Below are 16960 nucleotides of genomic sequence, written 5' to 3'. Positions count from 1 at the left end.
ACTGTTATCCATTAATAAAAAGTAGTGAATTTTTCTCAATTTGGTTTGTTAAATTTTGTTTGAAGAAATTGTTAAGTAAATATAATTGTAAATATAATTGTAAATATATTTAATTAACTATTTAGAGTTTAGATGCCTCATAGAATAATAAAGAAATATGTAATGATTGTTACAAAAACAATTCCTTTTGGACAATCATTTTAAACGCTAGTTCAGAGTAATGATTAGCGATTGCGGAATAAGCAGTTCCCTTTGGAGAATTGCACGAAAACTTATAGCGAAAGTATTTCCTTGAGAGACTAATTCCGCACGAGGAATTCTCACTTAAAAGCCATAGCGCAAAACATAATAACAGTTGAAATAACAAGTCGAGAAGACTACACACAGTTTATATATAACTAGTTTTTTATAATTTTAATATTTAAATATAGAAATAAATATAATACAAAAACCAACGTATATTCTCTTTCAATAATAAATAAGAATACGAAACATTACAAAATATATACTTTTAATTTCCTAATTGATTTTAAAATTCATTTTGTCGCCCGTGAGTAGCGCAAGCAAGAAAAAAATTCGGCAGTACTCGGAAGAATTAAATACTCAAATTTTAAATACTCGGAAGAGTATTTAAAATTTGAGTATTTAATTCGGCAGTACTCGGAAGAGTATTTAAAATTTGGTTTCATACCGGCTGTCCATGATGTACGGTTACCTTTTGTTTATTATGCTAACAATGCTTGAGCAATGAATCAATGAAACCAGGTCGTCTTGAAGCACATTTGAAGGCAAAACATAAAGATCAAAATAATTCAAATTTGAACTACTTTTAAATTTTAAAGAAAAATTATGAAAAAAGCTGCCCATAATGTTAATATTAATCGCACTCTTGAGGCTAGCTATCAAATGTCATTACTCATTGCTAAATCTGGGAAAAATCATACAATAGGAGAGCAGTTAATCAAGCCTTCAATATCAACATTTGTTAAAACTGTTTTTGGAAAAGATGACGAAGACGTGAAAACCATGCCACTAAGTAACAATACTGTCAGTAGAAGAATCGACGAAATGAATAAAGATGTTGAAATACAACTTATCGAAAAATTAAAAAAAAGACTTTTTCCGGTGCAAATGGACGAATAAACATTGAGAGACTGCGAAGTAGTATTACTTACATATGTCAGATACATTGATAATAATGATTTTGCTGAAGAAATGTTATTTTGCAAATCATTAAAAAGCAGCACTAAAGATATATATAGTACTCTAAAAAGTTACTTAGATACAAATAAAATACCAATGAAAAATATAATTTCCTGTGCTGCTGATGGTGCTCCTAATATGATGGGCAAAAAAAATAGTTGCTTAAAACTGATGAAAGATGAAAATCCAGATATGCTTCTTGTGCACTGTGTTCACAAGGAAAACTTGGTAGCTTAAAATTTTTCTCCTGTTCCAAATAAAATAATGAACTTTTGTAACTGTTGTAAAATGCATTAATTCTATTAAAGCAAGTGCAAAACAAGAGCGCATTTTTAAATTATTTTGTGAAGAAAACAACGAAGCCCATGTGAGACTTTTACTTCACACTGAGGTAAGATGGCTTTCGAAAGGGAACTGTTTAAAAAGATTGATTGATACTCTTAGTGATTTTTTAAGCAACAAAACTGAAATGCAATATCTGTTAACGATCGATTCTAAGGAATATTTGAGTTATTTAACCGATATTTTTGAAAAACTAAATATATTGAATAAAGGACTTCAAGGAACAAATAAAACTCTTGTCGATGCAAAAGCGAAGATATTTGGTTTTATTACGTCAATTGAAATATTTAAAAAAGACGTTTACCAAAAACAATTTGGAAAAGTCTCTTTGGCTTCAAAAATGTGAAGTAACTGATACCGCTATACTTAATATTGTCGAGCATCTAAAAAACTTATCAGCTGATTTAAAAAGAAAATTTTCCAATTTGAAAGAAATTGATTTTCCTACTTGGTTGATGCACCTAATGTTAGTTAATTTATCTCATATTTCAAATATGCAGTACCAAGAAAAATTAGCAGAAATGCAGAATGACGAGTCAGTTAAAACTTTATTTAATATAAAAGGATCGATGACAACGTTTTTTGAAGAGACAAAAATTAAATATCCTAGCACAACAGAATGAGCAAGAAAACTATTATTACCGTTTCCTTCTTCATATTTAACTGAATGCAGATTAAGTGCCATAACTGATTTGTTACTTAAAAAAAGAAATCGTTTAGATATAACACAACCGGGAGATCTAAGAATGAAGCTAACAAAATTGGAACCCAGTATAAAATCTCTTTGTAACCAGCATCAAGCACAAGGATTTTATTTTATTTACTTATATATTGTTTACTATATTTTGTTTACTTGAATTTTTTTGTTTAATAAATAACTTTTTGTGATTTCTTCCTGCCGTATATCATTTATGCTACTTATGAAAAGTTTATAACATCAAAAATTATTCATATGTAACATGGGGGGACATTTTAAGTTTTTATGAGCTTTGGTGGGCATGGCACTAAAAGGGTTGGGAAACACTGTATTAAAACTGAATTACTTTTTTCAGTTGCGTACTTAATTATTAAACTTAAAAGTAACGCTATTGAAGAAAGTATTAGCATGGTTTCTGTTAAAGTCGTTAAAAATGCGTTTTAAATTTTAGTAACTTATTGTTTTTTTATAATGAATATATTTTTTATATAATAAATTAATAATTAAAATTTATATAAAAAACTATCAATCGCATAAATATTTGGAAAAAAAATTGCTGAAGTTATGTGTTTGTTTTTTAAAATTTTAAACGAACGCCAACGTTTGCTAAAGTAAAAGTAAGGAAACATGACTTTCGTTTATATATATATATATATATATATATATATATATATATATATATATATATATATATATATATATATATATATATATAACTACAAAATTGATAATAAACAATATAATGGAAAAAGGTATGCCAAGCAAAAAAAACAATAATTGAATTTTTGAAATTTGAAAAAAGATTTATTTCTTTTAAATAAATATATAAATAATAAAGAAGCACTAGAGGCCTTTCACTATTTTCATCAGTAGTGCTATGTTTAATGCTTTATCAAATTTTTTTATATTACTGTAGAAAGTTAGATAATAGAAAAATTAAATTGCTATATTGTAACTATGAGTTACCATTGTAACATTTTTAAAAAAAAAGGAAGTCTCAATTAAATGTGTCATGTTTTTGTTTATGTAAATGACTTTCATATGACAACAAATTTTTTTCACTTTTTAATTCAAGGAAAACAAAGAGTTGGAAAAAAGGTTCTATAGTTTTGTTGTGCAATCTCTGGCATTCAAATACATGATTGTCAAATTGGTCTGTAGAATTTCCTGTTCTGCAACTGGAAATATGAAATTATTTGTTTTTCCAGTGTAAGTAGATAAACCATTACATGATAAACACTTTAAATAATAAATAACATTTTTGCTATTACAAGTAATGCGACTTTTAATATTCCAAATAGTTCCATTAGACGTCTCAAACTTATCAACTTCTTGTAAATATAATTGGCAAATTTTACAACGAATATCTTTACATTTGAATAAACCCGTTTTTTTGATAGATGAAATAGAATGAAATTTTGAAGAAGTTAGTTGTCTAAGTAAATTTGGTGGTTGTTTGTAGGCTATTACTGGATGTATATTTGAAAAAACCTCCTTTACCCTTGCATTAGTAGATAGACTAAGTAAAAGGTTAGTTTCTGTTAAAATAGGCTGGCAGTTTAAATTGCTATAAAATGTAGTTACCAGAGGAAAAACTTCTTTGGATTTTTTTAAAGGTGCTGGTCCTTGTAATTTAACATTATGAAATGCTTTTTCTATAATATTATCTGGGTAAAGACATTCTTTTAACCATAATTTTAGTTCCGTTAAACGTAGTTTTTCTGTAGCATAATCCGAGGTAAAAACAATTATTCTTTTAGCAAGATTATATGGTATATTCTTTTTTATGTGGAAAGGATGAAAACTATTGTAATTTAAATAGTCGTGGGTATTTGTTTCTTTGTAAAATATATCTGTTTTGATATGTTTATTGTTTTTAAGAATAACCGATACATCTAAAAAATTAATGACATTGTAGATATTTCCGTTTTTATTGTATTGTGTACCTAAATCAATCGTAAAATTAATTGAATTATGTAGTTCTTATAGAGAACTTTTAAACTTGGCGATGTCTAGATTTTTTGGCCATATGTTAAAACCATCATCAACATATCTAAAATAAAACTGTTCAATATTTTTAACTTCTTCTTTTGAAAAGTATTTTGGTAAGATTTTCGGAAAAAGCAAAGTTTCTTCTAAAAATCTAATTGTAAGACATGCATAGTTTGGGGCAAAGTCTGTACCCATGGCTGTACCTGTAATCTGATGGTATACTTGGTCGTCAAAAATAAAATTATTGTTTTCTAAAATGAAAGATGCCGATTCTAAGAGGAAATCGGAGGTGAATCGATCTGCTATTAAATCTTTCTGTTGTTCAATCCAGTATTGTAATGCTTTAAGACCTAGATTATGTGGAATACTTGTGTATAGATTGACAATGTCACATGTTAGTATTACACTGTCTGAATCAATATTTCTAGGGATTTTTCTTAAGAAATCCCAATCATCTTTTATATAAGTTTTTTGTTTTTTTACAATCGGAGATAATATTATATGAAGAAATTGGCTTAAGTGTGATGTTGGTGAGTCTATTCCAGCAATAATAGGTCGAGCTTTTAAATCTTTTGGAGGTTTCATTTCTATAAACGGAGAACTAGATTCTTGAACCTTTTTAATTATTTCATTGCATTTATGAATTTTTGGAATAACGTAAAAAGTACTAGATTTCCATTCAAAATTTGTAATGCAGTCTATTTCGTTTTGTGTTAGACATTTATGTTTAGCAATCATTTTTGAAAGATTTTTGAAAACTCTTTTATCTGAGTCAAAAATTTTTTTTTCATAAGTATTTAAAGAAGATAGATGATCTTGATTAACAAGTTTATCTTTATAGTATGTTGAGTCCATTACAATTAGAGTGTTACCTTTATCTGCTTTTTTGATAACAGTGTCTTTCATTTCTTTAAGTTCTTTAAGTGCTATCCTTTCCTGCAGTGAAATGTTATCAACTGATTAAAGTTTGACAGGATTCACTTGCTCAATTTTCGATATTATTTCATTAAGTTCAGATATATTTGTTTTAACATTATATTTAGATTTCTTTTTTATTATACTAATATCATTATTTTGCAGTTCGTAGAATTTTTCTTTTAATCTAAGTTTTCTTGTAAATTGTCTAATATCAGAGTTAATATGTAAATAATTTCCTTTAGTTGTTGGGCAGAATTTAGGTCCTTTTGATAGAATTTTTATTTGGGCAGTGGTCAGGTATTTGGTGATATATATTTTGGTGATATATATTGATATATATATATATATATATATATATATATATATATATATATATATATATATATATATATATATATATATATATATATATATATATATATATATATATATATATATATATATATATATATATATATATATCCTGTTTTAAATAAGTTTTACGATTTAAACTTGTATAAAATATTAAAAAATAGTAAGAAAATTATTTTTATTTTTACTGATATTACTGCCATTAAATTGTATTTCAACTTTAAAATAGATTTAATTTAAATTGAAAAATTAAATTAATTTTTTAAATTAAATTCGAAATCTAAGCATTTAACATAAAGTAATAGAAAAAATTTAGTAGGGGGCTGTTCTTAAAGTACTTACGCTTGATTAGAGGATCGGGGAGTCTTCAAATAGCGTAAAAAAGAGTCTAGGGTAGGGTAGGGAATCTAGGGGGATCAACATAAAAGTATGTACAAACTAATGAAAAATATATTTTTAGGCTACATTTGTTTTTCAAATTTATGGCAATAAACAAGTACTTACTAATAAGTCATTTTTTAAAAAGTTATTATTTGTTTTTATTTTATAAACGTTAACTCGAAACGAGAGGGGTCAAAATAGCCATATTCCCTTCAACTACATAAAGATATTATCTATAACTTCTCCACTATTAAGATGAAAAATTAAAATGATTTCAAAATTATTAAAAACTTAAAACGATATAAGGAACTAAAATCCATATTTAATAAAAAGTTTAAAAATTCAAATAGCAACTTTATTTTTGAAATTAATATTTAAAAAAGATATACTTTTAAAATCGAAATTTTACAATTTAAGGTAGGAATAATGAACTTTGAATTTTTACTATATTTGCTAAGTTTTGATTAGATTTTTTACTAAACAGTTTCATTTTAACCAGAATGAAGATATAAAAATTTTAAGTTTGCTCCATGTCGCCGCAAACAAAAAAACTGTAAATTTTTTAAAAAAGATTTTATTTAATAATATTAAAATGAAGCAAACAAAATGAACCCAATTATTGAAGCAGATGAAATAAATAAGATAACAAAAAACAATTTTAAAAAAATCATCAATCTTTATTTAAAAAAAAGTTATTTAAATACATCAATGTATGCTGATAAAATGTTTTAAAGTAACAATTTTTGGGGAGAATCAATAAAATTTTGAGCTTTGGTGGTCAACAAAAAAAGAAATGAAAATGTGGAAAAAAAAATGTTTTCGTATTTCTGCATTTTCTTTTTTCGTTAAACAATTTCCAAGTATTTTTTGATAACTTGAATTTTCAATTTTTTAGGCAATGTTTTAGGCTCGACGGCAACCAGTAGCCAGTTTGCTATGATGATTTGAAGTTAAATCAAACAAGAAATAATCTTGATTATAAATATTGATTATAAATCTTGATTATAAATATTGGATGAATCAATAAAAAACAAAAACTTTTTTATAAGCATTTTTTTACTTTTTAGACTATTTAAGTGCTCCAAAAAGATTGCGCCTCCTTTCTTGTCAATGACGCTTGTACGGCCAAGTAGCCATCAAACCTCGTACCTCTTGATTTTGTGTTATGTCGGACTTTTTAAAAATATCAGACTTATTGAGATTTCGAGACTTATCGACAGAGAATAACACAGGAGTGTTTTGGTTTTTGGTGTTTAAGAGCCACATATAACATGCTTTATCCAAAACCTCATCTAGGGAGATTCGTATCCTCACTCTTTTCGAAGAAGTTTTTTTTTTCGACTTATGAATATGTTTTGTTTTTGTATTGTGGCATTGAGACAATCTTTGCTTTAGAATGCCATTTTCTTTGATATAAGATACAGATGATAATTCTTTCTCGAGTCCTTTTAGTTTTATGTATTTTTCTGTTCTATTTGTTAGTTTTCTTCGACATTTTTAATTAATAAAATTTAATCAAAAATTAACTGATGCAAAGATATTAGTTAAAATGTTTAGTTTGTTAATTTATATTTGACGCAAAAGTATTTAATTTTCGAAGTTTTTTGCTGAAAGGACCCCAAAAAACAGTACGAGTTAGCGAATGGTCCGACATTACCAGGGTACTACATAAGCGGATGATTTTATAATAAGTTGATAGAGAAAGTTTAAAGGGAATTGAAAATTCATCGGTTTTAGTAAAAGTCTTATCCAGTGTCCGAGTTAACGGGATTCTACTGCATATATAAAAGCTTAAATATGAAATATAAAGAGTTTGTTTTTTGCTACAATTTCAAACAATTTGACGCTAGATATAAAAAAAAATGTGTAAATGTATTTATACGAGTCATAAAATAAATGTATGAAATAAATGCATCTTTATTCACATTTATTTTATAAAAACACCTTTTCTAAAAGTCTAGATGAATAAAAGTTTTTAGAACATGAAGAGACCAATGATGGATTCAGAATATTTAGGTAAGGGGGGGGGGGATTTGGTTGTTAATACCAAAACTTAAAAAAAAGCTCCATAAATTTACAAAAGGGCCTATAAATTAAAAAAACGATAATATTTTTAAAACTGGTGTGGGCAATACATACCCCCCCTGGATTCGTTGCTGGAAAATACACTTACAGTAAAAGGATACAACTTTAATGAATGAAGAGACAAGCGAGAATAAGTTTTGGTTGAGGAAACTTGAAATGATAGTTTGTTTGAGCCGCACTTATAATAGTATAGCAATTTTACGATAATGGTACATTGGTTAAAGATTGGTCGATAAAGCAGGTCTAACTACGTTTACAATGGAACAACTACGTTTTTTGGCCTAGCCTTGGAAAAACAGAGCATCGTTAGAAGAACCAGCGCAAATGTGACAACAGTATTTTAACAGGAGCAAATAAAAGAATCAAGAGTAAGATAATGGCAAGCACAATGAAGAAAAGTAACCTTTTCTTCATTGTGCTTTCCACCAGCAAATGCTAACTTTGCAATCCTTTTTATATATGGTTTCCATGATAGGTCAGTAGTTATCGATAATCCAAAAAGACGAGGACTCAGTGATAGGGTTGCCATTCATCAATATAGTAACATAGGCAGTATTGCGATAGTTGTTTGCAATAAATAAATGAGTTTTATTAAAGTTGAAATTCACAAGCCATTGCAAGCTCTTATCTGTTTCAGAAGTGAGATCAGATTCAAGATTGGTTGCCTGTTTAAGCGGTTGAAAAGAGAAGACTTTTTATCAAGACAGGAGTATTAAGTTGAGTTATTAGGAAATAAAGCCACTTTAGATGTAAGGTCATTGGGAAGATCATTAATGTAGATAAGAAACAAAGCAGGACTAAGGGTCGATTTTAACTTTTATAAAGTGGTTATAAAGAAATGGTTTGATAATGTCAAAAGCTTTCCCAGATACACCGTATAAAGCAAACCAGCATGCCAAGTTTTGTCGAAAGCTTTAGATATGTCAAGAACAATAACCCTTAAAATCTTTTAATCACAGCAGTTAGCAAGTCAGCCGTGGAGATTGAGGATTGAAAACCGTATTGATTGTCTGACCGTAAGATATCTGACTCAAGATGGGATGTGAGAAACTTGTTGATCAAAAGCTCAAAAACCTTGCTAATAATAGAGAGAAGACTGATCGAGTGATAGTTGGATGGGTCATAATGATCTCCAGAGTTTTTAAAAATCGGAACCACAGATGCCATTTTCCAGCAGGCAGGAAAGCAAGATTTAATCAAGAACTTTTTAAATAGTTTAAAGAGAACTGACGAGATTCTGGATAACACTTTTGTAAGACTATGACAGGAATGAACCAAAGGTGTAAAAAAGTTTAATTGAGATTTGCTTTCGCAACGGAGTGATTTGAATGTCCAACAATGGGTATAATAACCTGTTTAACTGGAAAAGCAGGAAGAGTATAGTCATCAAATTCAAGAGTGGAATTAAAAGAAAGGTTCTTTGCAAACAGATCTACCTTATCCTTGGTATAGGTAAAAAGATCCCACCCATGAATTAGAGATGGAATGTTCCACTTTTGTTAATTACACTATTGAAGATTTTCCAAATGACCTTAGAGCCTAACTTCTGAGCTACAATGCGAGATTTAGTAAACTGAAAATACTGCCACCCTTTTACATTGATTTCTTGCAATAATAAAATATATTTATTCTCAAGAGAGTTGCAAAAATGGTTTAAAAAATTTATTAAGATTTGATATAGCAGCTGCACAAGAAGGTGAAAACCATGGAGTAGAACGAGGTTTAATTTGAAACATTTTTTCGAAACTGAAGGTTAACAATGAAACCGGCAAGGAGAAAAAATAAAAGTTTTTATACTTGGATCCAGGAGATTTTTTAGGGTAGTAGTAAGTTCAAAAAAAGAAGTACTAGATAAAAGATTTGTAGAGACCATTGCATGGTCAAAACCACCCAAAGAAGAGCGAGGAGAAACTGAACACAAGCTAAGGTCAGAGACAAAACACAGATCAAAGAGTAAAAGTAAATGATTAGGGTTGTCCGTAAAATGAGTCACAAAGTTAACTATTTGAATAAGATATTGATGAGCTTTAGTGCCAGCAAGTCAGTGGTGTTTGAGTTAAGCCATTTTGTGTGGTGAGCATTAAAGTCATCAATAACAACGATATTGGCAGAGAAGTAAAGAAAAGGGCAATTTGATCAGAAATTACATCTAAAAAAGTGCAGTCTTGAAAAGTAAAAGAGCGATAAAAAACAAAGACAAAGGTAATTGAGTGAGAAAGTACTAAGTGGAAACTCATAAAAGAAAGGTCAGATGATTTAAACCTGATTTCTTGACAAAAATAGGTTAATTGATGTGTAAGTATATTCCCAAGCCAAGCATGTGACTATTGAAGTCTTGCGAATCAAAGAATAATATCCATCAATACTGAGATCCGAAGAAGCAACAGCTTGATTCAAAATAGTCTCCCAAAGGGTAAGTAAGTCTGGTAAATTTTGCAAGAGTTAAGATTTTACTGATGGAATATTTGGAAAAGTTATATTAAAACAGTTCATTGATGGTGATATTTGGGTGCTTTGGTCATGTTTAAGTTAAAAAGAACTTGACTCCATTATAGATAGAGTATGGTAACCTTTGCACGAGCTATCCAGATGTCTCAGTCCAACTAATTAATCTAAAGTTGTAACTTGGAGCTTGATACGTGGTTTTAACAATGCGCACAAAAAGCACTGAGAGGAACATCATCCATGCACAACATGGCACTGTTAATACTCAGCGTAGTTAAGGAGAGATCCGAAGAAAAATATAGCGCTTACACTGTTGCTATTTTTGGGGATATATTTTTGGTGCCCTTCTAGCTAACCCAAAAAAGCCACCTATATGGGGTGATAGTGGACACATGTAGGTGTCCAGAAATAGGAGTTTTGAAATCCATCTATTACGTTCGAGAAAAAAAAATCAATTTTAAGTTGAAAATTTCCCAATTTTTTTACTGTTTCGATTATTTACTAAACAAGCCATAAAATTGAAATGGGTCATTGGAAATTTATGAAATTTTATGGTGTTGTACCTATATAGTATGGCTACCAATGTATTAAATTTTATGCAGATTTCTTGCTTGGTTATAAATTTATAGGCCAAAACGTTTTTCAAAATCATACATTTTGACAGTGTTGGTACCAAAAGTTTTTAGCTGTGGTAAAAATTTTTTGTCTGATTACCCTGAATCCTTGTATGTATAATCTATAGGCAATAGACAACAACTTTTGTTATTAGAGTTTTGGAATTAGACCATTTGCTAAAAAACGGTGACCACAAAATCATTTCGAGCCCCAAAATTTCCTTATAAAATTGGCAAATCATTTTTCAATGAAAATGACCAACTCTGGGGAAAATTTTTTAAGTATTTGCAACCCTGAGCAGTTATCTATATAAAATATAATGAAATGCATGTACACATAACACAATTTGGGGAGTTTAGCAAAACGAGTAGATTTTAAAATAGTAGATTTTTTAAGTAATTCACTCTTTTCATTATGTCCGTATGAATTTCATTCAGAAAAAGCATTACAGAGGCCATAAAAATTGAGCTATCGAGTTAAAAATTGAACTCAATGTGAACAATAAACTAAGGAACATTCGTGTAAGTTTTGGTTGAAATCTGCAGGGTAGTTTTTGACACAGACAACTTTTACCGAAAAAAGAAATGTACGGCATTCCCTTCTTTTTTTGTTTAAGCGATTTTACAGGTTAATCCATAAAAAAATCACTTGATATCGTTTTCAAAATTTGCATTTTATTGCATTTGAAATTAATTTCTCTCTTCAACAAATCTACAATTATAAGGTAAGATTCTTTTTTTACATTTTCAACTTCTGAAAAAAGTTCTTGGTCTATGATGTTTAAGATGGAAATATTTTTCAGGGAAAAAAGTAGGAAGTGGTAAAAAGTATTGTATTTTATTGAGTATAGTGTGCACTTTTATTACAAAAAAATGACATCAAAGAAAAAGGTGCACACTTTAAAAATAAAATTTATGTAATAGATGTATTCCATATTTATTGTTAAAAAAGTTGAGTGTGCACTATACTCATATGCAAACTACACTATATAAAATACTGTAAGATGACAAGTGGGTAAATGAACGAAAGGGAGAGTAGATATGAAAATAGTTTGCTTTTATATCAAAACTATTTTAATCCTAATAAATATATTTTAAAGCTTTGAAATTAAATTAAGTTATTTTAAATTTTGTGACAAAGCATTGCTTAAATTTTAGACCAATCTCCAAATAAAAGGTTGACCCTCACTTTTGAGACCGTCCATATTTCTGCATACAGGTAAAGTTTCGATTCGTTTCAATTGCATATATTGTCAATAGCATCAATTATATTTTGGCTTATAAGTCTACAAACTTTTTCCTGTATTTTTTTTTTTAATTCTTTCCATTTGCACAACGAAGAGATTCAAATTTCAAGACTGATAAAACTATTTGAATATTGTTGCATTTACAGGAGACTAAGCAATTTCTCACAATGCTAAATCATGCAAGAAGTAACGAGGAGAACAGAAAAATTGTCTGTCTAACTTGCCTTAAAAAGTGCACCAGGCAAATAACTTCATTCCAAGCGGAGCGTTTGTTAAAAATCTATGGCATCAACTTTGACTTGGGTGATGCAAGAGTGCCTCAAGGAATATGTGATACATGCCGGACAATCATGAAGAAGCGAGATGAAGGCAAAGAAGTTGTTCTACCATTACTGTATGACTTCAAGTCTATCCGTGTCAGATTGGAAACTCGTGGCGAAAACTGTGACTGTCTCATCTGCAGGATTGGGTGTCTAAAGCTGAATGAGAAACATCTGCTAGATGTTTCTCGAGCTGATAAGAAAGGGCCCACTGTGCGCTGCAACGATTGTCTGAGTCCCATTGGAAAGGCTTTCCACAAAACTATAACCAATCCACATTTTGTGAAAACCTCAAAGAGCTAGCTGCTCAAGATGAAAAAGTTGCAGAACAGATTGCTGCAAAGTTGATTGCAAGCAAAACAGCTTCACCAAAAGGCACTGTAAGGCTATCAAAACCATCTGGAGGACCACCTCTTCCTGTGACTCCAGGTGCTTCATTTAATAATGAATACCTCAAATATATTGACATGACAAATATTTTTATTCAAGAAGCATTTTTCTCCTCAATAATTTAGTAATTGGAAAAATGTTTCATAAGCCAATATGTAATTACAGGGCCAAATGGAACTATACCAAAAACCATCTCTCCTGCTTTGAAAACACAAGACATGGTCAGTTTTCAGCTCAACACAGGTTTATCTAATGAGGGAATCATGAAATTGGCAAGAGTAGTAAACCACACTTCAGGCACAAAGCTTGTTGAGCCGAATTTCAACAAACATCTTCTGGCTGCTGGTCAAAAACTGAGTGATTTTTTACCCACTCAAATATAAAGGCTTCTGATGCAAAAGGTGAAACCGGTTCAGATCACACTGTTGCCCACTGTAAAAACATCACTGACCTTATCGGCACAATCAGCACATCTCGAAATGTTTCAACTGAGCGAATAATAAAAACCAGAATTGATGGTGGCAAGGGATTTCTGAAGTTTTGTTTGGGAGTCATCGACAGAGCCACAAAAGAGTCCCCACCTCAAAAGCGTCTCTTGACTGACAGGCTTACAAAAGATACGGGTGTAAAGCGCTAGATGCTTGTTGCAGTTGCAGAAGAGCTTCCCGAGACTTATGAGAATGTCCGCCAAATTTGGTCGCTCATTCAAGTCGATAGAGTGAAGGCCATTGTTGCTTGTGACTTGAAACTGGCCAACATTCTCTGTGGCCTTCAAGCTCACTCAAGCTCTCACCTTTGCTCCTGGTGTAGCATTGATTTCACAAATCTAGAGAAGGCTGGAGCCTTGAGAACACACCGGCAATGTTGTCCATCCACCTATCCTCAGTGGAACCGATGATACTCTCATTCTGGCCAACTTCTCTTAACATGAAACTGAGCCCCTATCATGGAGGCATGTTTGAAGGAAACGATTGTCGCAAACTTTTTCGGAATGTGGATAGGCTTCAACAGTTGGCAGAAGCTGAGTCGGCTTTCCAAGTTTTCGGATTCATTGAAGCGCTCAGGAAGTTTGATACTGTAGTGAAAAGCTGCTTTGGATTAGACCTTGAGGATGACTTTTTGGACAAAATCCAACAATTTCAAGACTCATATCTTGCCATCCCGAATGCCAGTGTTGCATCCAAGTTCCATATGGTATTTCACCACATCAAAGACTTTGTGAACCGCCACATCTCACCGCTTAGAATTTACAGCGAACAGGTAGTTGAAGCAGCTCATCAAGACTTTTCTCATCATTGGCAACAATACAAACGACTCCCATCTCATCCAGAATACGCTCTTAGACTTAAAAACTGCCTTGTGGACTACAACAGCAAGCACCTTTAATAGTCTTACTCTACCAAAAATGCCACACTTTATAATGCTAAAATTGTGCAGCTTATTTTAGAACTGTTTAATTAAATTAGAAAGTAGGTGTTTTTTGAATCAAGAAAAAAACCTAAATTGTGATTGAGAGTAAATTGTTAAGTTATCAATTTAAGAAGAAAATAAAATTTTTGAGTTAAATGCTTTCACCTCTAATATTTGAGTTTTCTTCAACTATTTCAGGTGCCCTACCTGATTAAAATTCAAGTTTTATTGCATCTAAAAGTTTGTTTCAGCTTTGATCATTTACTAAAGCCCCAAGGTGCATGACGAGGAAGCCTTAAAATTAACTTGTGCAAAACCCCCCAATTTGTGTTATGTGTACATGCATTCCATTATATTTTACAATCTAATTTTATCTTTTAGTTTTTCATGCAAAAAAAACCATGGTTACTTATCGCTTTTCCATTTTGAGCCTATACTAACGCTGAGTACTCTGATATTTTACGACTGATAGTCGGCCTCAGAGCCTTTAAACTGAGTTTTAGAGCTGTACCCTCATTAGGAGATAACAAGAAGAGTTGAATATTTTTAATAAGCGGTGGTATTTCAAGAACCTTTGTGTATTCGAAGAACTTTCACGGTCAAACTTTTGCTTGTTTATACTAGTAAGCATGTCTTACACAAAATCACAGTTAAATATTAATTCCAAATAAAATTCACCTCTTTGATTTTCAAAGAAAAATTTTAAAAATACCTTTAAAGACGAAAAAAAAGTTTATTTAACGGCGAGTCTTACACTCGAGGCCTTTAACGCGTGCAAATATGACATTTAACACTAAATATAAGTTTCCACCTCAAAATTGCTACTTTTCCATGTACAGTATAACTTGTTCCGCTGTATAGTGTTAACAAAATGTTGGTTTAAGATCCTTATTACCCTATCTAATCTACTTCATGATTATTATCGCTCTTTATGACTCGACGATGAAAGACATAATTTGAAATTCGAACTAAAAAGCACTTTTACACTTTCTTCAAGTCTACGTAAAGTACATAAGTACAAAAGTACAAAATAGTACAAAAACGTTTAACAAATATAAAAAAATAATACAATTCATTATATCGATAAAATATTAAATACTATCAAAACATCTAAATATTTTAAAACTTTAAAAAAAAGTGTTACTAAATGCAAAAAATAAAGAATTATTTTAAATATTACGATTAATTACTCTTCTCAAGTAAAGAAACACCTTTAATTTATGCTCAGTTATTCTTTTCAAGATTATATGAGCATAAATTAAGAAGAACAACTGAGCACTTCTTCCCATAACAACCAATGGCTTTGTTCGCACTTATAAAAATTATAGAGATAAAAGATAATATCTTGTATATACTAATTATCTCACCATAAACTAAACTGATTGATGATTTTCGATGAAAATCACTAAGATCTTACGACGTTTCTCAAACGTCACATACCAGAAAATTCAATGAACCGTTTGAACTTATCAAGTTATAAGCTTAGGAATCAAAAGAGCAGTTACCAAACTGCCTTTTGTAAGATTTCGTACAGTTTCGTTACTAGGCATCTCTACTAACGCATGACAAGAACGCATGCTTAGTAAACGACTGCTACACTGACTTCCAGTTGTAATTGCAAGCGGAACACCATCATCAGTATCCCAGTTTAAACAAACACGATGATATTCAGGACGAATATCCAAATTGATATCAAAACTTAACTAAACGAAAAAAAAAGAAAAAATCATTAAAATTACTAAAAAATAAATCAGTAAAATTACTGACAAAACAAATCAGTAAAATTAATAACAAAATTACTCTTTTTTCACTAATAATACTACTAAACAATCTACTGATTTAAAGATTATTATAACGTTATTATTCAAGTAAAAAAAAAAAAAAAAAAAAAAAAAATAAAAATATTTTATACTGGCAATGCCAGTATAAAATAAACCCACTTACCCGCGCTTGTATACGTTGCAAGTTGGGTTTACTAAAACCTGCTAATTTTCTGATAGCAGGTAAAACAAACAAATAGAAAGTAACGATTGCAGACACTGGATTACCAGGTAGAGCAAAAAAATACGTTGTGATAGAACCACGTTTAATTGTAGCAAACGTAGTCGGTTTTCTGAATATTAAAAAAACCATATAAAATTCTTATTAATTTAGCTTAGAAAAATTTTTTTTTTAATATAAAGAATTAGTCTAAAATATTATAGTGAATATGTTAAAATTATTGCTCTTAGAATTAAGAAATGTTCATACCCTGGCTTCATATTCACTCTACCAAACTTTATGTCGCCAAATTTTTCTAAAAATTTCTTGATAAGATCCTGTGATAAAGCAGTTAAAGTTAAACAATAAAAACAAAACAAAAAACAAATGGCGAAAAAATAACGATTTTTAGGCGGAATAACCATGATTTTAGGCAACAAAGCCAAATCTATAAGAAATATAGCCAAAATATTAAACAAAGCGGTCAAAATTTTAAGCAAGAAAGAAAGGTTTTTTCAACCATTTTCAGATTTTCAGCATACGTAGTCATTAGTCAGATTTTTTTTAGCTATTTTTTGATTTTAA

The 16960-nt window shown here is 30.1% G+C and overlaps 2 protein-coding genes across 7 annotated transcripts in view; both read right to left on the bottom strand.

Moving 5' to 3' along the window:
* Positions 1–3343: 3343 nt before the first annotated feature.
* On the bottom strand, positions 3344–8498 carry LOC136085297 (uncharacterized). Its single transcript, XM_065806592.1, has 3 exons — positions 8373–8498; positions 4282–5170; positions 3344–4188 (listed from the first exon to the last, which is right to left on the bottom strand). Exons 1-3 carry the CDS (start codon positions 8496–8498, stop codon positions 3344–3346), a joined length of 1860 nt encoding a protein of 619 aa, XP_065662664.1.
* A 6852-nt stretch (positions 8499–15350) lies between these two features.
* LOC100215064 (gephyrin) overlaps positions 15351–16960 on the bottom strand; it is a 47194-nt gene continuing 45584 nt past the window's right edge. For all 6 annotated transcript variants that reach the window (XM_065804830.1, XM_065804833.1, XM_065804832.1 and 3 more), the window contains exons 21-23: positions 16646–16713; positions 16340–16508; positions 15351–16098 (exon numbers count right to left, since the gene is read on the bottom strand). In XM_065804830.1, coding sequence (XP_065660902.1) covers positions 15865–16098; positions 16340–16508; positions 16646–16713 — 471 coding nt within the window. In that variant the 3' untranslated portion in view covers positions 15351–15864. The remainder of the gene's footprint in view (positions 16099–16339; positions 16509–16645; positions 16714–16960) is intronic.

Source organism: Hydra vulgaris, chromosome 09, assembly GCF_038396675.1.
Source record: "Hydra vulgaris chromosome 09, alternate assembly HydraT2T_AEP".
Taxonomy (NCBI): domain Eukaryota; kingdom Metazoa; phylum Cnidaria; class Hydrozoa; order Anthoathecata; family Hydridae; genus Hydra; species Hydra vulgaris.
Note: the sequence above shows the minus strand (reverse complement) of the source record. Positions and strands in the feature narration are given on the sequence as shown.

What these genes read in the sequence shown, in the direction of transcription:
- LOC136085297 (XM_065806592.1), bottom strand. Translation starts at nt 8,498, where the DNA reads ATGGCAACCCTATCACTGAGTCCTCGTCTTTTTGGATTATCGATAACT. An exon ending in GAAAGCACAATGAAGAAAAG is followed by an intron (nt 5,171 to 8,372) that starts GTTACTTTTCTT and finishes ATTTCACTGCAG; the next exon opens with GAAAGGATAGCACTTAAAGA. An exon ending in TTTTAGATATGTTGATGATG is followed by an intron (nt 4,189 to 4,281) that starts GTTTTAACATAT and finishes CGATTGATTTAG; the next exon opens with GTACACAATACAATAAAAAC.